Consider the following 24286-nt stretch of genomic DNA (forward strand, 5'->3'; position numbering starts at 1 on the left):
CGACTAGCTTGGAAAGACAGTACCGTGCAGTATCGAAGAGCCCTCACTGCTGCTCGATCATCCTACTTTTCCAACTTAATTGAGGAAAATAAGAACAATCCAAAATTCTTTTTGATACTGTTGCAAACCTAACTAAAAAGCAGCATTCCCCAAGAGAGGATGGCTTTCACTTCAGCAGTAATAAATTCATTAACTTCTTTGAGGAAAAGATCATGATCATTAGAAAGCAAATTACGGACTCCTCTTTAAATCTGCGTATTCCTCCAGGGCTTAGCTGTCCTGGATCTGCACAGCTCTGCCAGGGCCTGGGATCGGGAGAGACACTTAAGTGTTTTAGTACTATATCTCTTGACACAATGATGAAAATAATCATGGCCTCTAAACCTTCAAGCTGCATACTGGATCCTATTCCAACTAAACTACTGAAAGAGCTGCTTCATGTGCTTGGCCCTCCTATGTTGAACATAATAAACGGCTCTCTATCCACCGGATGTGTACCAAACTCACTAAAAGTGGCAGTAATAAAGCCTCTCTTGAAAAAGCCAAACCTTGACCCAGAAAATATAAAAAACTATCGGCCTATATCGAATCTTCCATTCCTCTCAAAAATTTTAGAAAAAGCTGTTGCGCAGCAACTCACTGCCTTCCTGAAGACAAACAATGTATACGAAATGCTTCAGTCTGGTTTTAGACCCCATCATAGCACTGAGACTGCACTTGTGAAGGTGGTAAATTACTTTTTAATGGCGTCAGACCGAGGCTCTGCATCTGTCCTCGTGCTACTAGACCTTAGTGCTGCCTTTGACACCATCGATCACCACATTCTTTTGGAGAGACTGGAAACCCAAATTGGCCTACACGGACAAGTTCTGGCCTGGTTTAGATCTTATCTGTCGGAAAGATATCAGTTTGTCTCTGGGAATGGTTTGTCCTCTGACAAATCAACTGTACATTTCGGTGTTCCTCAAGGTTCCGTTTTAGGACCACTATTGTTTTCACTATATATTTTACCTCTTGGGGATGTTATTCGAAAACATAATGTTAACTTTCACTGCTATGCGGATGACACACAGCTGTACATTTCAATGAAACATGGTGAAGCCCCAAAATTGCCCTCGCTAGAAGCCTGTGTTTCAGACATAAGGAAGTGGATGGCTGAAAACTTTCTACTTTTAAACTCGGACAAAACAGAGATGCTTGTTCTAGGTCCCAAGAAACAAAGAGATCTTCTGTTAAATCTGACAATTAATCTTGATGGTTGTAAAGTCGTCTCAAATAAAACTGTGAAGGACCTCGGCGTTACTCTTGACCCTGATCTCTCTTTTGACGAACATATCAAGACTGTTTCAAGGACAGCTTTTTTCCATCTACGTAACATTGCAAAAATCAGAACTTTTCTGTCCAAAAATGATGCAGAAAAATTTATCCATGCATTTGTTACTTCTAGGTTAGACACTGCAATGCTCTACTTTCCGGCTACCCAGATAAAGCACTAAATAAACTTCAGTTAGTGCTAAATACGGCTGCTAGAATCCTGACTAGAACCAAGAAATTTGATCATATTACTCCAGTGCTAGCTTCCCTACACTGGCTTCCTGTTAAGGCAAGGGCTGATTTCAAGGTTTTACTGTTAACCTATAAAGCGTTACATGGGCTTGCTCCTACCTATCTTTCCGAGTTGGTCCTGCCGTACATACCTACACGTACGCTACGGTCACAAGACGCAGGCCTCCTAATTGTCCCTAGAATTTCTAAGCAAACAGCTGGAGGCAGGGCTTTCTCCTATAGATCTCCATTTTTATGGAACGGTCTGCCTACCCATGTGAGAGACGCAGACTCGGTCTCAACCTTTAAGTCTTTACTGAAGACTTCTCTTCAGTAGGTCATATGATTGAGTGTAGTCTGGCCCAGGAGTGTGAAGGTGAACGGAAAGGCTCTGGAGCAACGAACTGCCCTTGCTGTCTCTGCCTGGCCGGTTCCCCTCTCTCCACTGGGATTCTCTGCCTCTAACCCTATTACAGGGGCTGAGTCACTGGCTTACTGGTGCTCTTTCATGCCGTCCCTAGGAGGGGTGCGTCACTTGAGTGGGTTGAGTTACTGACGTGATCTTCCTGTCTGGGTTGGCGCCCCCCCTTGGTTTGTGCTGTGGTGGAGATCTTTGTGGGCTATACTCGGCCTTGTCTCAGGATTGTAAGTTGGTGGTTGAAGATATCCCTCTAGTGGTGCGGGGGCTGTGCTTTGGCAAAGTGGGTGGGGTTATATCCTTCCTGTTTGGCCCTGTCCGGGGGTATCATCGGATGGGGCCACAGTGTCTCCTGACCCCTCCTGTCTCAGCCTCCAGTATTTATGCTGCAGTAGTTTATGTGTCGGGGGGCTAGGGTCAGTTGGTTATATCTGGAGTACTTCTCCTGTCTTATCCAGTGTCCTGTGTGAATTTAAGTATGCTCTCTCTAATTCTCTCCTTCTCTCTTTCTTTCTCTCTCTCGGAGGACCTGAGCCCTAGGACCATACGTCAGGACTACCGGGCATGATGACTCCTTGCTGTCCCCAGTCCACCTGGCCTTGCTGCTGTTCCAGTTTCAACTGTTCTGCCTGCGGTTATGGAACCCCTACCTGTCCCAGACCTGCTGTTTCCAACTCTTAATGATCGGCTATGAAAAGCCAACTGACATTTATTCCTGATTATTATTTGACCATGCTTGTCACTTATGAACATTTTGAACATCTTGGCCATGTTCTGTTATAATCTCAACCCGGCACAGCCAGAAGAGGACTGGCCACCCCTCATAGCCTGGTTCCTCTCTAGGTTTCTTCCTAGGTTTTGGCCTTTCTAGGGAGTTTTTCCTAGCCACCGTGCTTCTACACCTGCATTGCTTGCTGTTTGGTGTTTTAGGCTGGGTTTCTGTACAGCACTTCGAGATATTAGCTGATGTACGAAGGGCTATATAAAATAAACTTGATTTGATTTACCGCCTGGTGATGTCACCAGGCAGGCAAAAACACTTCCCACCACAACAGGCTGAAATTTCAGCCGGTCTTTTCAAACAGCTCTAACACTAAATTACTTTTGTAATTTCAAAGCATTATTCTAACCTCATAGTGGAAATATACACTCAGTGTCCAGTTTATTAGGTACACCCATCTAGTTCCGGGTCGGACCACACTGTGCCTCCAGAACCGCCTGAATTCTTCGGAGCAAGGAAACGTTTCTCAATTGGTATCAAGGGACCTAATGTCTGCCAAGAAAACATTCCCAACACCATTACACCACTGCCACCAGCCCGTACCAATTACACCAGACAGGAGGGGGCCGTGGACTCATGCTGCTTACGCCAAATCCTGACTCTGCCATCAGGAACCAGAATTCATCAGACCAGGCAATGTTTTTCCACTCCTCAATTGTCCAGTGTTTGTGATCACGTGCCCACTGGAGCCACATCTTGTTTTAAGTTGATAGGAGTGGAAACCGGTGTGGTCGTCTGCTGCAATAACCCATGTGTGATAAGGACCGACAAGTTGTGCATTCCGAGATGCCATTCTGCACACCACTGTTGTACTGTGCCATTATTTGCCTGTTTGTGGCCCGCCTGTTAGCTTGCACGATTCTTGCCATTCTCCTCGGCTTCTCATCAACGAGCTGTTTTCGCACACAGGACTGCCGCTGACTGGATGTTTTTTGTTTGTCGCACCATTCTCGGTACATAAACACTGTCATGTGTGAAAAGCCCAGGAGGCCGACTGTTTCTAAAGTACTGAAACCGGCGCGCCTGGCACAGATGATCATACCATACTCAAAGTCGCTTAGGTCACTCGTTTTTCCTGTTCTAACATTCAATCGAACAGCAACTGAATGCCTCAATGCCTGTCTGCAAGCCACGGCCACGTGACTCACTGTCTGTGAGGTAGTGTACCTAATAAACTGGCCACTGATTGTATCTAAAACACAGAAAAATCATGGTTTTGACTGCACTGGGCCTTTAAACCTTTAGGTTTTCAGGAGATCCAGGGCAAGAAGTACAGGCCACGTTTTGTAGATTAAAGGTTTGTAAAATAGTGGTATAGTCTGCTGCCATTTAGTAAAATGCCTGCCCCACGACTCCCACGGGGCCAAATCTGCGGTGGCTCCATATCTAATTGTTTTCTTGTGACATAAATCTAGCTTTGTGACAAATTTGGTGTGTTTGTCTCAACAACAAAATAAATCCATCTGAACTGTTAATTAGTGCTACCGTTAGCAGCCATTCCAAATGATAGCCGCTACGGCCCCCAGGGGCCAAATCTGTGGTGGCTCCATATTTAAATATATTTTCAGGGTCCATAAATCAAGCTCTATGACAAATTTGGTCCCTTGACCTCAAAGCAGTCCTTCTGATTTGTAAAATAGTATTACAGTCAGGGGCCATTTTTCAAAAAATGGCTGCGACACCCCCCATAGGCCAAATCTGGGGTGGCTCCATATCTAAATATTTTCAGGGTACATAAATCTACATCATTGCCAAATTTGGGGCTTTTATCAAAAAGTTAACAATTTATCAGATACACCACCCCACTATTGGGATAAAGGCACATTCATAGAGATAGTTAGAGGATGCAACATCTTATCTGTCCCATCATGGCGTCTATGAGAGCATGGTTAGTGTAATTGAGGCCATCTCCATTTTGAAGTGGTCAATTTTCTTCTTCTACTACTGCCACCTGGACTGTGCTTTTTGAACAGGTAGAAAGCCAAGGTTGGCGATTTATGCCACCTGTAGTTATGGAATGTTTGCTTACAAGTATAAATAATTGTCTGATCCCTCCTTATGATCTGGGTGGAATTATGTGATACTTCCTTAACCTATAGGAAGTCCACCCAGTTGACTACTACAAAATGGTGAAAGTCCTCAATGGTGCTGCCCATGCTAAAACGTAAAACGAGCTATCTGGCACTCGAGTCCTCCATATATCTCCATGGACACATTTCATTGTAGTGGTTGACCTATTATACCCAGTAGGGGGTGACAAAGTGCATGAAAATTAAGAAAAAATATATTTAAACGTCATCGGGAGAGGTAGTCTACTATAATGTGACTCAAACACAAGCTGGTTTTCAGCAACAAACATACTAACCTCAAGCCACAGCTCTGAGATCAGTGACTGAACTGTATTTTACAATGGAAGAATACGGCAAAGAAACCCAGTCGAGGGAGAGTAAAAGACGGGAACGTCAAGCAGGTAATCCGGTTTATTTACTAAAGCCGGCGGATATGTTTATATTTAGAGACAAAATGGCCACATTTGCATCTCTTTAGACAACACATGAAAAAAGAAAGTAGTGGGACTGGGACACGCCCTACAAAACACGGCTGTGTCACGCAAGTCCAGAGACCCACGCATTTTTTCCACAATGTAGCAGACTTGCTGATTTAACAGTTACGGTTTGAGATTACAATTACATTGTTGCATTGAACACATTTTGCCTACAGTGGTGTGCAGAAGCTACTAGCTTCCAGTAGCGGTGCGTGGATAAAATCACCAGGGGAAAGTCAGAAAAATAGCCATATTACAACCTGTGTTGTGATAATTGAGTTGTTTGCGCTAGAACCTGTTATTTCATATGCATTGCGACCGTGATTATATAGGCCTAAAGGCCGAGACAATAAGAAGACAAAGTGGCAGAATAAATTCAACCACCCCTTTGTTGAATCACCAAATCGGAGAGCAACCTCTATCCGGTGAAGTCCACAAAGCATATTGCATGTCAACAAACAGTTAATTGACCTACAGCACGATCAAGCAAGTTAATGTTTCCCGATATTTTCGGACCACTAAACAACTAGACTATTGATTTAGAACCACGAGAGTTATGCAAATCACAAAGAAAACAGGAGCTTGGCTCCACTATTCCAGCACCATTTCAGCATCATCATATCACATATGCTTAGTCTAATACAGTGACAACTAAAAGATACCAAAAACAATTTAGTCCAATCAACGTAAGCTACATAGAGTGGCGATTTTAGCATGTAAATCTTGGTAGGGCAAATTATTTACTTGGACTCTAGGGCAAAATACATTACTTGCACTATAAATGGTGACAAACGGTGCACACAAACTACATAAAGTTGTCCCAACACCTTACCACTGCTACACCTGGCTATCAGCGGAGCCTTGTCTGGCAGCGATACAGTTCATTCAGCCTCAATTACTGCCTACTAAAAAACATAGCTGACTTGCTTAAACAAATGTGCTATCTACTGACAATAAGCAGCATAAGGGGAAGACAATACATAAGAGGCAATACGTAAAATTGATTAAGACATTAATGAGCGAGCTAGGACGGTTGTAGTCATTAACTATTTGTTCAGCACTTTTGAAATGTATAGCGACAGAATTCAGAACGTGGGCCGTTCTTAGTGTTCTCCCTGTACACCAAGTCAGAACTGTAGGATAAATAAAGGGGGCATATAAGCAGATAATGAAAGATTTTACAATATTTAATGATTACATTTCTCAAAAACCAGTTATAGGCCTGTGCACCACCAAGTCAGAACAGTAGGTGAAATTATGAGGGGAAAATATACCAAATTATTAGGATGAGGCACATGGGCTACTAACAGCTTACTACACAACATACTTAGTATTACTTTCTTAGCTACAGTATACATATCTCCCTGGCATATTACGTCATTTATGCAGCAGCATACAATACATTTTTGGACTCACCTTGTTATGCTGTGCTCACTTGAACAGGAAGGTGGCACGGCGGTCCTTCGTGGGCAAATTTTGTCATCAAACTTTGTCATCAAAGTCTGGCATTCTCTGGATTTATGGTGCTTTCAAGAGAACTGGGAACTCTGGAAAAAAATATGGTTGAATAATGATGACATCAGTGATCTTCATGTCGTAGCTCTAGAAAGAGGCCCGAGTTCCCGACTTACAATTCCGAGTTGGATGACCGTTCCAAACATATTTTCCCAGTCAGAGATCTATTTTTCCTGAGTTCCCAGTTGTCTTGAACTCACTGAAGTTAGATTTCCCAGTTCTGAGTTAAGTTGTTTTGAGCGCGGCAGAAATCATGTTGGATTGACAGCATGGCCAATGTTGAATGTTTACCATTTTAAGCTCGGAAAAGAGAACCTTAAACCGAGAATTGGGACCACACACTCACTCCACTGAATAACCGGCTAGTGATTGCTTTGCAATCGTTGCAGTTAGCCACGGATTCTTTCCAAACCACTCATTGTTGAATTTGCAATTTCCAACTTGTGTAATTATATGTCCAATGGCTAATGAGTACCGATATGTTTATTCTATAATTTCTCTTCATTATTTCTCTTCATATGACATGGATTAAAAATGATGTGCCAGTAGATTGTCGACTTGATTCATGAATGGATGATGACTGCTAGCTAAGATTTTGAAAGTATGTTGACATGATCAGTTCAATCAAAGCTACTGTAGATACAGTTGAAGTTGGAAGTTTACATACACTTAAGTTGGAGTCATTATAACTTGTTTTTCAACCACTCCACAAATTTCTTGTTAACAAACTATAGTTTTGGCAAATTGGTCAGGACATCTACTTTGTGCATGACACAAGTCATTTTTCCAACAATTGTTTACAGACAGATTATTTCACTTATAATTCACTGTATCACAATTCCAGTGGGTCAGAAGGTTACATACACTAAGTTGACTGTGCCTTTTAACAGCTTGGGAAATTCCAGAAAATGATGTCATGGCTTTAGAAGCTTCTGATCGGCTAATTGACATCATTTGAGTCAATTGGAAGGGGTACCTGTGGATGTATTTCAAGGCCTACCTTCAAACGCTGTGTCTCTTTGCTTGACATCATGGGAAAATCAAAAGAAATCAGCCAAGACCTCAGAAAAAATTGTATACCTCCACAAGTCTGGTTCATCCTTGGGAGCCATTTCCAAATGCCTGAAGGTACCACGTTCATCTGTACAAACAATAGTACGCAAGTATAAACACCATGGCCATCATACCACTCAGGAAGGAGAAGCGTTCTGTCTCCTAGAGATGAACGTACTTTGGTGCGAAAAGTACAAACCAATCCCAGAACAATAGCAAAGGACCTTGTGAAGATGCTGGAGGAAACAGGTACAGGAGTATCTATATCCACAGTAAAACGAGTCCTATATCGACATAACCTGAAAGGCCGCTCAACATGGAAGAAGCCACTGCTCCAAAACCGCCATAAAAAAAACAGACTACGGTTTGCAACTGCACAAAGATTGTACTTTTTTGGAGAAATGTCCTCTGGTCTGATGAAACAAAAATAGAACTGTTTGCCCATAATGACCATCGTTATGTTTGGAGGAAAAAGGGGGAGGCTTGCAAGCCGAAGAACACCATCCCAACCGTGAAGCACAGGGGTGGCAGCATCATGTTGTGGGGGTGCTTTTTTGCAGGAGGGACTGGTGCACTTCACAAAATAGATGGCATCATGAGGATGCAAAATTATGTGGATATATTGAAGCAATATCTCAAGACATCAGTCAGGAAGTTAAAGCGTGGTCGCAAATGGGTCTTCCAAATGGACAATGATCCCAAGCATACTTCCAAAGTTGTGGCAAAATGGCTTAAGGACAACAAAGTCAAGGTATTGGAGTGGCCATCACAAAGCCCTGACCTCAATCCCATAGAAGATTTGTGGGTAGAACTGAAAAAGCGTGTGCGAGCAAGGAGGCCTACTAACCTGACTCAGTTACACCAGCTCTGTATGGCGGAATGGGCCAAAATTCACCCAACTCATTGTGGGAAGCTTGTGAAAGGCTACCCGAAACGTTTGTCCCAAGTTAAACAATTTAAAGGCAATGCTACCAAATACTAATTGAGTGTATGTAAACTTCTGACCCACTGGGAATGTAATGAAAGAAATAAAAGCTGAAATAAATCATTTTCTCTACTATTATTCTGACATTTCACATTCTTAAAATAAAGTGCTGATCCTAACTGACTTAAAACAGGGATTTTTTACTAGGATTAAATGTCAGAAATTGTGAAAAACTGAGTTTGAATGTATTTGGCTAAGGTGTATGTAAACTTCCAACTTCAACTGTATAACGTGATTTGAGGTCATTTTATCGGTGTTCAATGACCTTGAGCCTTCTTAGATGGGCACTTCTAATGTAGCTCTATGGCTGCGTTTCAAACTCAAAGTAGACAGCCCTCAGCCCTAAACCCTCAGCCCTTGAATTACGTTTTACATTGCCACATCCAAGTATACCTTAAATTAATCCATCTACATTTTATAGGCTCCTTACTACGAGACTAAGCCAATTTGCAAACACTAAAATCAATGTCTATATATTTTTTAGCAAGCTAGCTTCATACTTTTTTCTGACATGTCAAAAATGCAGCCTTGTTTATTAAATTTGACACTTAGCGGCCACCAGAATTTGACGTGACTACAGTTTGCATTGAATTGTGGGTCATATCAACACTGCAAGTGACCAAAGTTGTTCACTCGCTCCTTCGAGCTAAATCGAGGGCATAGGGGGCAACAGTGAATTGGACCTCCACTTAAGATGGCAATCAAACTGCTTCCGGTTTGACTGGGATTCCACAGAAGGAAAGTGGCTAGTGCAAGGGCTGAGGGGGTAAAAATAACGTGTTTGGACTGCAGCCTATGGCAGCACCCAAGGGGCTTGAATTTTCGAGCTCTACCCTTAGATTTGGCAGTGACATAGTGTCCCCATGAGTGACAGAACACTAGGCCAATCACGGCGCAACTAGAGAACATTATGGCTGCCCCACCACCACAGAAATCACTGAGCTAGGTTGAAACACCTGTAGTTTGGAGCTGCCTTACTCAGGAAAGCAAAAAATGGACCATAGCTCTGTTCGAATACCCATACAAACATGCAGTATACTACATACTTAATGAGTATATACTAGTAGTTCATTTTAGTATACTGTAAACGAACAGTATCCTTTCAGTTGAGCGTACTAGCTCTTCGCCTGTCTACTGGAAGTTGATGCTGTTGCTATTCAACCCTTTGCTAGCTTGTTAGCATAACAAATTACTAGCTAGACATTTTACGACTTCGGATGTATTCTTAAATTCAGTCTAGAGTGCCAGAGTGCACTCTGGGCATTTGTAAATTGAGAGCATTGTCCCGTTTGTAAATTCAGAGCATTTCGCTCTGGGAGCGTTCAGAGCGCACACTTGACGCTCTGGCCCCAGGAGTAGGGTTGATTTGAGCGATGTGAACTTACAACGGCAGTCAAGCACCCAATCTAACTGTCCAACTTGCTAGCTACTTCCAGACACAAATGAGAGACACCTCACTCTGACCATTTTACTCGCCCTAACAGAGCTGGTTAGGCAGTTTTCATGTTATCCAGAGCGTTGCTGCTGGCAACAATTTAATTAACGTCGGCTTTTTTGCCGACGTTTACTGAAGCCGGACATATTCAACGGGTGTTGAGCGTTCGTAAATTTATCAGTTATTATGCGCTCTGGTAGAGTGCTCTGAAATCGGAGTAGATAGCCAGAGCTAATTTTTACGAAGGCACCTGATTGTCCATTGAGAACGCACAACAACTATACCACTTAGTTAAGAATGACGGGAATAATCAGGTCAATAAACGTTGGGTAGTTAGGATATAGTTAATATACCTGCATGTTTGATGTATTAGTAGCCAACTAACATTAGGTAACTAGCTAACATACCGGTACATACTGCTGTAATGATATGCTATGTGGTTCATAATGATAGCGTAGCTAACAAATTGTCAGCCAAACATAACGTGTAAGGTAACTTATTTGAAAAGTCATTACTTTATTACATTGCTCAACATTTTAACATTTGTCATAATTAGTTAAAGCAATTAATTTCTATCCACTCTCGTTGGACTTTGGCTGCATATTTTCTGCCATTTTCTTCAAATCCGAAAACGATGTGAATCCACCCCCATTTTCCAAAGAATTGCATTTATGGGCCCTAAAAGCACTGAAAGTGTCCGCTGTTTGTATACTTCGTATTTTGGAAAATGTAGTTTATTTATTTATTTTTTGCTCAGCCCCACCTTCCATGAATGACGGGTCGCCACTGGTTAAATATGATGTGGCTGTCCATGATTCTGATCTATGTGTGTGTTTCTGCAAGTAGAAAAACATGTTGACTCACCCTACTTGTAGAGAAATGCCAATGCCATCCTTCTCTCTTTCATGTTGACAAAATGGTCTGTCACTCTGTCATAAAGTACACACTTTTATTTGTTGTTGTCCTAGGCTACCTGGTTAAAATTCTTGCTCACTAGCCTAACTTCCTTGCATGGGCAACATTAGCTAGTTAACATTAGCCTTCTACATCTAGCTACATATTGAACTTCCATCCCATCAGGCCAGGGGCACAATGTATGAACTAATGGTTGGATCAGAGTTGCCATTATAATCATTGACCAGTAAGGAGAACTAGTTAAAACCAGAAGTCCAAATCCCTATCTCCATCCATGGTTAGTTTAGGAAAGGGCAATTTTAGCTAGCTAGCCTCCAGGGGACAACAACACAGCGAGATGTAACAATTCAAGTTGTTTCTGTCATTTATGTATGCTGTCAATGCTATTTGATAGGAGTGACGCCAAATCCAAACTGGCTTCCCTTGACACTTTTTTTTAGTGCGCCAGGACCATTCACAGTTGAGCTCACTCATTTTAGCTCGAACGCCATATTATATATTTTTTTTATCAAGGAAGGCCAAATGCTCGCTGGCTTTCCTTGCATTCAATGCTACGGGCGGCAACGATGTCATACTCTTTATGACCAGACATTATCAGATAGATGGTCTGTACATACAGAGACAGAGGGGCGCTGTTTCACTCACTTGGATGCTTTCTCCAGTGATATACTGTACATTCAGCCTCGTGAAAATTTAAGAAAAAGTATGAAACACGAAAGATACATTATTTTCTGTATTCTTTTTTTTCTTGGTCATTTTTCTTTGGGGGAAGCCTGGCATCCATGAATACATGCCACTGCTAGCTTTAGACCGCAATTAGGATCTTAACGGGCTCTATCTAATGCCACGTTAAACAACTGTGAACTCGTAAATCTCCGACTTCCGAGCGTTCAAAACAACTGGTAAATCTGAAAAAAACTATCTCTGACTGGGAAAAAACGATTTGAACGGTCATCCAACTCGGAATTCCAACTCGGGAACTCGAGCCTCTTTCTAGAGCTCCGACTTTCCGACCTGAAGATCACTGACGTCCTGATTCCACCTTGTATTTTTCCAAGTTCTCAGTTGTTTTGAACGCGGCATTATTGCAAATTCCGAATTAGTAAACATTTCTAAAAACATCATTCCACCTTGACATTATGGGGTATTGTATGTAGGCCAGTGACAAAATAAATCCACATTTAATAAAACAATTATTCAGGCTGTAACACAGCAACATTTAGAAAAAGTCAAGGGGTGTGAATGATTTCTAAAGGCAATGGGGATCATTACATTTGCAGACTAATGTCAGTTACATGCTGACCAAACTGGACGCGCGCATGCGCATGTTGATTTTGTACCCCCACACCAGACACGATCAGGACACGCAGGTTGATTTTGTACCCCCACACCAGACACGATCAGGACACGCAGGTTGATTTTGTACCCCCACACCAGACACGATCAGGACACGCAGGTTGATTTTGTACCCCCACACCAGACACGATCAGGACACGCAGGTTGATTTTGTACCCCCACACCAGACACGATCAGGACACGCAGGTTGATTTTGTACCCCCACACCAGACACGATCAGGACACGCAGGTTGATTTTGTACCCCCACACCAGACACGATCAGGACACGCAGGTTGATTTTGTACCCCCACACCAGACACGATCAGGACACGCATGTTGATTTTGTCCCCCCACACCAGACACGATCAGGACACGCAGGTTGATTTTGTACCCCCACACCAGACACGATCAGGACACGCAGGTTGATTTTGTACCCCCACACCAGACACGATCAGGACACGCAGGTTGATTTTGTACCCCCACACCAGACACGATCAGGACACGCATGTTGATTTTGTCCCCCCACACCAGACACGATCAGGACACGCAGGTTGATTTTGTACCCCCACACCAGACACGATCAGGACACGCAGGTTGATTTTGTACCCCCACACCAGACACGATCAGGACACGCAGGTTGATTTTGTACCCCCACACCAGACACGATCAGGACACGCAGGTTGATTTTGTACCCCCACACCAGACACGATCAGGACACGCAGGTTGATTTTGTACCCCCACACCAGACACGATCAGGACACGCAGGTTGATTTTGTACCCCCACACCAGACACGATCAGGACACGCAGGTTGATTTTGTACCCCCACACCAGACACGATCAGGACACGCAGGTTGATTTTGTACCCCCACACCAGACACGATCAGGACACGCAGGTTGATTTTGTACCCCCACACCAGACACGATCAGGACACGCAGGTTGATTTTGTACCCCCACACCAGACACGATCAGGACACGCAGGTTGATTTTGTACCCCCACACCAGACACGATCAGGACACGCAGGTTGATTTTGTACCCCCACACCAGACACGATCAGGACACGCAGGTTGATTTTGTACCCCCACACCAGACACGATCAGGACACGCAGGTTGATTTTGTACCCCCACACCAGACACGATCAGGACACGCAGGTTGATTTTGTACCCCCACACCAGACACGATCAGGACACGCAGGTTGATTTTGTACCCCCACACCAGACACGATCAGGACACGCAGGTTGATTTTGTACCCCCACACCAGACACGATCAGGACACGCAGGTTGATTTTGTACCCCCACACCAGACACGATCAGGACACGCAGGTTGATTTTGTACCCCCACACCAGACACGATCAGGACACGCATGTTGATTTTGTCCCCCCACACCAGACACGATCAGGACACGCAGGTTGATTTTGTACCCCCACACCAGACACGATCAGGACACGCAGGTTGATTTTGTACCCCCACACCAGACACGATCAGGACACGCAGGTTGATTTTGTACCCCCACACCAGACACGATCAGGACACGCAGGTTGATTTTGTACCCCCACACCAGACACGATCAGGACACGCAGGTTGATTTTGTACCCCCACACCAGACACGATCAGGACACGCAGGTTGATTTTGTACCCCCACACCAGACACGATCAGGACACGCAGGTTGATTTTGTACCCCCACACCAGACACGATCAGGACACGCAGGTTGATTTTGTACCCCCACACCAGACACGATCAGGACACGCAGGTTGATTTTGTACCCCCACACCAGACACGATCAGGACACGCAGGTTGATTTTGTACCCCCACACCAGACACGATCAGGACACGCAGGTTGATTTTGTACCCCCACACCAGACACGATCAGGACACGCAGGTTGATTTTGTACCCCCACACCAGACACGATCAGGACACGCAGGTTGATTTTGTACCCCCACACCAGACACGATCAGGACACGCAGGTTGATTTTGTCCCCCCACACCAGACACGATCAGGACACGCATGTTGATTTTGTCCCCCCACACCAGACACGATCAGGACACGCATGTTGATTTTGTCCCCCCACACCAGACACGATCAGGACACGCATGTTGATTTTGTCCCCCCACACCAGACACGATCAGGACACGCATGTTGATTTTGTCCCCCCACACCAGACACGATCAGGACACGCAGGTTGATTTTGTCCCCCCACACCAGACACGATCAGGACACGCATGTTGATTTTGTCCCCCCACACCAGACACGATCAGGACACGCAGGTTGATTTTGTCCCCCCACACCAGACACGATCAGGACACGCAGGTTGATTTTGTCCCCCCACACCAGACACGATCAGGACACGCATGTTGATTTTGTCCCCCCACACCAGACACGATCAGGACACGCAGGTTGATTTTGTACCCCCACACCAGACACGATCAGGACACGCAGGTTGAAATATCAAAACAAACTCTGAACCAATTATATTAATTTGGGGACAGGTTGAAAAGCATTAAACATTTCTGGCAATTTAGCTAGCTAGCTTGCTGTTGCTAGCTAATTTGTCCTGGGATATAAACATTGGGTTGTTATTTGACCTGAAATGCACAAGGTTCCTTTACTGCAACAATTAATCCACAGATAAAACGGTAAACCGAATTCCTTTCTCGTCATCTCTCCTCCTTCCTCAGGCTACTTTTTTACTTCTTTAGACTTTATATGGCGGTTGGCAACCAACGTTACGGTGCATTACTACAACCGACTGGAGTGTGGACGTCAGTTCATCTTTCAATCACCCATGTGGGTATATTCTCCTAAACACCAATGAGGAGATGGCACATGGGTATATGCTCTTACAAACCAATGAGGAGATGGGATAGGCCGGACTTGCAGTGTGTTGAGGGTCACAACCTATTTCTATTTTAGCGCCTGGCAACGCAGACGCTCGCTGAGGCGCAGGGATTGAATAACATGTACCGCACGCAGACACTCGCTGAGGCGCAGGGATTGAATAACATGTACCGCACGCAGACACTCGCTGAGGCGCAGGGATTGAATAACATGTACCGCACGCAGACACTCGCTGAGGCGCAGGGATTGAATAACATGTACCGCACGCAGACGCTCGCTGAGGCGCAGGGATTGAATAACATGTACCGCACGCAGACACTCGCTGAGGCGCAGGGATTGAATAACATGTACCGCACGCAGACACTCGCTGAGGCGCAGGGATTGAATAACATGTACCGCACGCAGACACTCGCTGAGGCGCAGGGATTGAATAACATGTACCGCACGCAGACACTCGCTGAGGCGCAGGGATTGAATAACATGTACCGCACGCAGACACTCGCTGAGGCGCAGGGATTGAATAACATGTACCGCACGCAGACACTCGCTGAGGCGCAGGGATTGAATAACATGTACCGCACGCAGACACTCGCTGAGGCGCAGGGATTGAATAACATGTACCGCACGCAGACGCTCGCTGAGGCGCAGGGATTGAATAACATGTACCGCACGCAGACACTCGCTGAGGCGCAGGGATTGAATAACATGTACCGCACGCAGACGCTCGCTGAGGCGCAGGGATTGAATAACATGTACCGCACGCTACGCGAACATGTTATGCTACTATTCCTAATGTGAGACGATTGCATAGTCATCATTTTGGCTAATAATATATCTCAATCACTATTAGCAAAATAGACAGTTCTGAACAATGCATGCCTGAGCACGTTTCTTCTCATTTCGTTGCATAGGAAAAATGTGGCCTTTTTTATAAACACATTTCATGCAATTCTACTAAACTTTATATGACTGGAGACATAAGCATAAGCATCTTTTTTTTAATGACACATATTAGTAGCCTACTCTGCTGACACTGACAAACAGATCAACCATCTAATCTAGGTCTACGAAAAGGGGAGAAGCAAATTGTACAGTATGACATCCATCTAGCCTGGAGGAGGAAATTATTGCCCCCAAAAACACGTTCCAGTGGTAGTGATCCAATGATAAAGAAAGTGAATATGCGCACACTCACTGGAGATATGGCCAATGCTCTCCACTGGTGCCAATAAGATGGATAGGCTACTGTTCACTCAATTGGGAGTTGAGACAGTTCAGTCTATTTCTTCTCTTTTCAGCAAAAGCCATTTGCTTTCTAAACTGTTTTTCATACGATTGTGTTTTTAAATATTTAACTGCTTTTCACTGACCGCTGCAACTCAACAAACAATGTGGCTGACCGGCAAAGTAAACTGTCTGGCACTCTCTGAGAGAATGGCGGGCAGGCTGGCAGCTTCTCTCAGAGAGATGCTCCGCATGGTCTTAAAGCCAGCCAATCAATATGCTAAACTGCCATTGCATTTTAATTGGGTTTGGACTGATTTTAAATCTACTTTTTTTGTAGCCTACTTTTGCATTTTTGGTCTTGAGCTTGGGTAGGGCGATACCCTGCTAGGTAGTAGTATAATAAGGTTGTTGTGTAAATTTGCCAGATAAAATCCATAACTTAGTTTAGTGTCAGTTAGTATTAGTAACTATTAGCCCTAGAATGCACCAGAATAGTTTTGCTAACTGGGCTATTATATGAGTGTATCCCCCTCATTCAAGGCTTGCAATGTTACTGTTGTGAATGCTTTGTATGACATGTCTCTGTAGGCTCAAGAAGTTTGCTTGCTGATTCTGATACAGGTAGTCTCCTTGAAGGGATAGATGCTTGTTAGATAGTTAGCCATGTAGCCTATAGGTTTAATTCAATGAGTAAAACTTTAGGGGTTTGCATTTGCCAAATTTAATTAAAAAAGTCCCAGTGGAGATGTTGAATCTCTTCTAGGCTGTTTATTTTCCTTCTAATCCGATTGGTTGGTGTGGTGGGTGGGTGGTTCAGGTTGTGAATCTAGGGAAAGGTTAGTGTGATGTCCCAGTTACCTGGATGGGATGCTTCCGCTGGTTGCTGACATGAGACACATGCACACTGTTTCTGGGTATTACCGGTAGTTCTAAAACAAATTTCAGCCTAATTGTTTGTAGCCTATGTATCTGATGCACAATTTAGGTTATTAAGGTTGCGTTTACACAGGCAGCCCAATTCTGATATTCTTTACATAATTGGTCTTTTGACCAATCACATCAGGTCTTACCACATCAGCTCTTTTTCAGAGCTGATCTGGTTGGTCAAAGACCAATTAGTGGGAAAAATATCAGAATTGCCTGTCAAAAAAAAAAAAGTTGGGTTAAATGTGGAAGACACATTTCAGTTGAAGGCATTCAGTTGTACAACTGACTAGGTGTCCCCCTTTCTCTTTCACTTGGCAATTCACAGAAGAATCCAAATGAAAAATAAAGAGTAAAGAAGTTCCCAGAAATGCATGATGTTGAAGGGGCTGCTCTTGTAATGGCTGGGATGTGAAAAGGTTTATTTTCTGTCTCCGGTTGTATTTTACTTCGTTTGTATGTTTTTGTATTGTCTTTCAGCTTTGGAGAGCTCAGATACTGACAATGGCCTATGTGGTTGGATCATAGTCGGCTTATCCATCCTTCTGATGCTTGCAACTCTGCCTCTCTCCATATGGATGTGTATTAAGGTACAGTTATTACCTATACATCCACACAAGATAGATGATGCGTGAACTGAGAACTGGTTAGTGGTGTCATTTGTGTGAGTCTATTTATTCTATGAATTGATCACTTACCAGTATGCCTTTATTCCCATGGAAATTGGCTTTCTCCTCTTAATGCTACACCAGCTGCCAGAGTTGTATTGTTAGATATATACTCACTTTAAAGTAAAACAAGGGGGGGGGGGGTGTGGATACCCAATCAGTGGTATTTCAATATTGACTGGTCAGTGAAGGTAGAGTGAGAAATGTCAAACAAGGGCTAGGGGACAACTAATTAAGCCTGTGTTTCTTTCTCTCCCAGATTGTGAAGGAGTATGAGAGGGCCATCATCTTTCGCCTGGGGCGGATCGTACGAGGAGGAGCCAAAGGGCCAGGTAATAGATATACTCCCCATCACCACCGTCACATGCACTGTCCCTGGAAAAAGTTTCACTGTGCATATTTGCTATGATTCTCTCAAGGTCCCATACTTACTTTACCAAAAAGGTACCAAAACCCTTGATTGAACATATTATGATCACAGACAGTATGAGATGGATGAAAATGGCAATAAACAGTATGTGGTCCTGGCTTAAAACCACCTTAACTGTGAAAATATGTTAGGAGGAGTCAAGCCTCTTCTCAGTGTTAATGTGGTTAGGGGTACATCTGTTTTGACCTATTTGTTTTACATTGTGGTGGGCTGCTGCACTACTACTTCCATTTTGTATGACTTTCTATAAACTCTGTCCAGGACATAGCATACATGAAAATGCCTACAAAAATGCTGGCCTCATTTATTTTCAAAGACACAACTGGCATATCAGACTTCAAATAAGTAGTTGCACCGTCAAAACTGGGTCAAGTTTGTCGGCAAGAATGCTGACCGGAGCCTATTTTAATTATTACCTGAACAAATTATTAGAGGGCCTACACATTTAAGTAAAGTCATTGAACACTGAAAACATTTGCGGGGAACAGAATGAGGTTCTCTCTCCTCACTAAATGTATTTATTTATTTGTTTTACCTTTATTTAACTAGGCAAGTCAGTTAAGAACAAATTATTATTTTCAATGACGGCCTAGGAACAGTGGGTTAACTGCCTTATTCAGGGGCAGTACAACAGATTTTTACCTTGTCAGCTCGAGGATTCAATCTTGCAACCTTTAGGTTGTTTTAAATGGTTCCTTCTGTGAGGAATTGCCATCTTTAGAGAATGTTTTTAACTTATTTGCAGATAATTGTTGTCTATAGCTAAAAAAAGCAATAGTAACAGTATGCAGGTCAGGGAGCCAAATGAACCAAATTCTTCACTTTTACTGACTGGGTAAGTAGAAAAGGGCTTAACTGCCAAAATCTCGCACTATCCCTTTAACAATGTGGAAGATACGCTATTACTACACAAATCTCTAACCTCCAGTGATTTCAGGTGACATGGCATTACTTGTGCAGGGGTGGTACTAATGTTACTGTAACTGTAAAGTGGCCATAGTAGTCTATCTAATCTACCATAGCCATGCTATGGACCTCAAACTCTCAAGTCTGTTTTATGTTTGTGGGAAGCCTTCTGTTATGCTCTCCATGGATGAAACATGATCTTGCGGAATTCTGGAACAGCCACATGATAGCAGCCTGGGGTAATAATAGACCCTCTCCATCTATCACGGAGGGACCTTCACGTTCCTCATCTGCCCTAAGAGCCCAGGCATAAACACCAACGTTTAGTTTAGTATTTGGTTTCCCCAAGTAAACTCTGCTCATCTCCACGCTCTCTCCCTCGCCCTCCGCAGCAAGTCTTGTCCAACTGCCGAATAAGATCTTTTAACAGGATCAACGGTTATAGGTCAGACTATAGGCTAGTCAGTAGTCACTTTTTATGCTAGATCTTTCCCTGATGCTTTATGCATTGGTCTTGCTCTGCATTAGCCTTAACCAAGTTGTTGCCATTTTTAGGGTGGGAATCCATGGAATTTTCCATCATATCCCATGATGCTTTTCATAGCAAATTTAGAGCATACTCCTACATTGCAGTATTACCAGGGCCAGCTGGTATTGGGCTAAAGTCCCAGCTAGGAAAAATTATTATAGAAGGAGAAGGAAATGTATACACAAGTGAAGTTTTATATGCCTCTGTTAAGACTCTTTCTTACACACCATCATGCCCAGCACTCTGTGTTTGTACTGTACTATATTGTACCATGCTGAACCTGAGGGTGTGCAAACAAATAGGTGTTCATGAATTTAGCAAATGTATAGAGTCATGACCAACAGCAGTCGTGTGACTAATGGAACTCAGGCTTGAATGTAGTCTTATGCCAGACATTTACTCAATTCTACTGTACTGTATGTTAAATGATTTATGCTACCCTTACTGACAATGACATTCTCAGCTTTTGTGATATTGAGTAGCTTTAAGCTTTGCTGTTAAATTTGTGTGTGCGTGTGTGTGTCACACCCCACAGGCCTGTTCTTCATCCTACCCTGCACAGATAGCTTCATCAATGTGGACATGCGCACCATCACCTTCGACATCCCCCCACAAGAGGTGAGCCCCCCCCCGTATTACCATGATTAGCCTATCATGTAATACATAGTGTTGTCAGTGTAACTGATTGTTCCCCCCTCATCAGGTTCTGACTAAGGACTCAGTGACGGTCAGTGTCGATGGTGTGGTATACTACCGTGTTCAGAATGCCACCCTGGCTGTGGCCAACATCACCAACGCTGACGCTGCCACCCGCCTCCTGGCACAAACCACCCTGAGAAACGTCCTGGGAACCAAGAACCTGGCGGAGATCCTATCTGATCGTAATGAGATCGCCCACAGCATGCAGGTACTGAACCACATCGACCACTAATGACTCTGTACTGACCATATGCTAACATGCACAACTCCACATCATGCATACACTAGGGGACTGTGTAGATTATAGTTCTTCATTTAGTGTTGAACAGCAAGTCATAATTGCCATAGAGTTTGCGAGAGTTCACTGAATGGCTCTGTTTTTAGAATGTACACTGTAATGGGTAAGGTTAGGATTGGAGAAAACTCATTCATTGATCTTCCGGTTATGGCCTTTCTTATTGTTTTTAACCTGGTCTCTCAAGACATTTCATCCTCCAGACATACTGCTGCAGTAACATTTGGATCTCTATCAGTTTAATATAAAGATTTATTGTTTTCACAGATACTGGATAGGTGCAGTGAAATGTGTTGTTTTACAGGGACAGCCATAGAAGTATGGCGCCGCTGGTTCAAATTAGGGTTAAGTGCCTTGCTCAGGGGCACATCGACATATTTTTCACATTGTTGGCTCGGGTATCTGAACTAGCGACCTTTCGGTTACTGACCCAATGCTCTAACCCCTAGGGTACCTGTATGTCAGATTGATATGTCATCTAGTCTTCAAAGAGATGCTGTGTAAGGAAGGGGTGTTCTGGGCCTATTATGACCTGAGGTTACTGTCACGAGAATTTTGTTCTCAGTGTTCATAATACCCAATTGAATTACTTACTCAGCCTGAAACCCAGAATTTGTAAGAAACTGGTTGAAATGAATCAGACGGAGGCCCAGCCACAATAGTCACAACATGTATTTACGAGAGCGCTCTGCCTATCATTTCCTGTACATTGGTCTATATACCTCACATTTCGTCATAAATGTCCCTCCTCCTCTCAGAAACAATGACAATATAGTTCACAAGTCTTCTTCTCATACATTGTCTGCCACCTGTTATACAATCTACTACAAGCCCAAGGTCTCTCCCCTCCCTGGGTGGGGACAGAATGTCCTGAAAGGAACACAGTAGTAGAGCTTGTCTGTCGATAGCTCCTCTTATCTCATACATTGTTTCACACTTGCACCCTGCTTACATACTAAAAAGGAACAAAAGTTATTGTTCTAGTCCTGACTAAAACTACACACATCATCAGATTATAGTTTTATGATTCTAATCAATTTCATACAATCATACAGTGACAGGGTAGAATTATGTTAGTTATAGTTCTTACTTTAAATGTATACATCATTTAGTCATTATTCATAAAAAATCCCATAACAGTTACCTATTGGATGCGGAGCTGAATGTTTTACCACCCGTGTTGTTCCCAGTCCACCCTGGATGATGCTACAGATGACTGGGGTATCAAGGTGGAGCGGGTGGAGATAAAGGACGTCAAACTGCCCCAGCAGCTCCAGAGGGCCATGGCAGCAGAGGCCGAGGCTAGCCGCGAGGCCAGGGCTAAGGTACAGCACTGACACATACAGACCAGGGTAACACACACACTGTGACATACAGGCATTTAGTCTATTTTTGAGGTAAATCCTTTTCCTCTGAGTGAAAATTCCAGTTGTCTTCTCAGTTTTGTTATTTCTTGGCTTGATTTACTCTCAAAATATATCATCCAGATGAAAATGTTTTTGTGTAGGGTCAAGATGTCATCTGCCTTGTTCCTTAGCAACCAGTGGTCTTGCCGTAAAAACCCTTCCATTAAGCTAGAATAGATAGTGAGAGCAAAGCAGGTCACAAGCTGGGGAACCTCTAATCGAGTCTCCTCCCATCGGCCATTACACTGACTGGATACTATCTTCACATGTTGAATCTGCTGGTTAAATATGAGGTCTCTGGGATTGATTTATTTTATTTATTTAATCATCCACTCTCTCTGGTTTCTCTCTATATACTCACATTCACTTGTTCTGTGCATACTGTGGAATTCTCTCTCTCTCTCTCTCTCTCTCGCTATCATCTCTCTTCATTAACTAATGGTCCCTCTTTTCCCCCCATCTCTCCCTTTCTCTCTGTATCTGTCCCCCTCCTCCCTTCCTGCTGTCCCCTGGGCCCTGTGTGTGTAGGTGATCGCAGCGGAGGGGGAGGTGAACGCATCACGGGCTCTGAAGGAGGCCTCCCTGGTAATCGCTGAGTCTCCGTCTGGCCTACAGCTGCGCTACCTGCAGACGCTCAGCACCATTGCTGCCGAGAAGAACTCCACCATCATCTTCCCCCTGCCAATGGACATGATGCAGGCCTTCATGAAGAGAGACTGAGGAGAGCCTGATGTGTGTGTAACAGCAATTACAAAGCACCCACACTCAAGAAACAAACGTTCACACATATATCATAGTGTGTTGCTTTGCGAATCTGCTGTAGAAATGTAGTGGCTGTGATTGAGTGAACCATTTCCCTTGTGCCAAATGTTCTTAGGTCAATGCCAGCTGGTGCAGAGGAGGATAGTTAGAGAGCTTGCCTAAGCTTATGCGTCAAATAACTTAATGTAAACATTTTATGTGTGTGTTAACGCAATTGAAGTGAACAGAGAAACAGGGTTTGAACAAAACCAAAGGAAACTGAGTCACCAGCTCTACTGAGGTGTGGTGTTTCCTGCACTGCTATGAGTCTGAGACCAGGGTGTACTAGGGACCCTGTTTGTCTGTCTCTATGGGAAGAAACCTCTTTACTATAGCCATGTTAAACCGCTCAAGCCTTAAGTCATTGCTATGGGGTCAGTGTTCTCATTTCATGTCGTTTCTATGCATATCTGGATGGAAATTGGAAATGCATTTGAATATTTTCAAATAGCAGTATTTTATAACCACACTCTTGAGTGTGAAAGAAGCTAAATGTAATTTGTATGGGATTTGGAAATTGGTCCTCCATTTTCTGATAGCATACTCATGTATTGCTATGTTTAATAAATATCATCTTTGGAGAGTCGTGATCAGTGCTTGTATTGGCACCGAGAGTTTAGTGATCGGTTCCATCCAGATCAAAGATGTCTTTGAATCAGAAAAGCACTGTGATCAGATCCTATACAGTATAAATTACTTTACTATATAAAAACCTGGTATGTGTTTTATGTTTACTCTGCTGTTTGTGTAAAGGACGTTGTTCCATTATTATGTTACTAAACTGCTCTGTTGTAGCCTATTTTCATCATATTGAAATGATTTATTAGCAAGTCAGGGCTGGCCGATATATTTGAGTTGTTTTAGCACGATATGGAAAATGCCTGTATCGCAAGAATCGAGGTTCTGTTATAATGTTGTAACGTTTTACAAATGCAGCATCTCACTGTCTCTTCTGTCAGCCCAATGTCGAATCATGTCCCAATTGCGTGACAACACGTGCACAGAGGTTATCCACCAATCACAACCCTAGAC

At 43.5% G+C, this 24286-nt stretch overlaps 1 protein-coding gene across 1 annotated transcript; it reads left to right on the forward strand.

The window, feature by feature from the left end:
• Positions 1 to 5046: 5046 nt before the first annotated feature.
• Positions 5047 to 23966, forward strand: LOC120021563 (stomatin-like). Its single transcript, XM_038965355.1, has 7 exons — positions 5047 to 5214; positions 18001 to 18110; positions 18448 to 18520; positions 20589 to 20671; positions 20757 to 20960; positions 22238 to 22372; positions 22982 to 23966. The coding sequence occupies exons 1-7, from the start codon at positions 5154 to 5156 to the stop codon at positions 23171 to 23173; spliced, it is 858 nt and encodes a 285-aa protein (XP_038821283.1). The 5' UTR covers positions 5047 to 5153; the 3' UTR covers positions 23174 to 23966.
• The last annotated feature ends 320 nt before the right edge of the window (positions 23967 to 24286 follow it).

The sequence above is a fragment of the Salvelinus namaycush genome, chromosome 26 (genome assembly GCF_016432855.1).
Source record: "Salvelinus namaycush isolate Seneca chromosome 26, SaNama_1.0, whole genome shotgun sequence".
In the NCBI taxonomy this organism is placed as follows: Eukaryota; Metazoa; Chordata; class Actinopteri; order Salmoniformes; family Salmonidae; genus Salvelinus; species Salvelinus namaycush.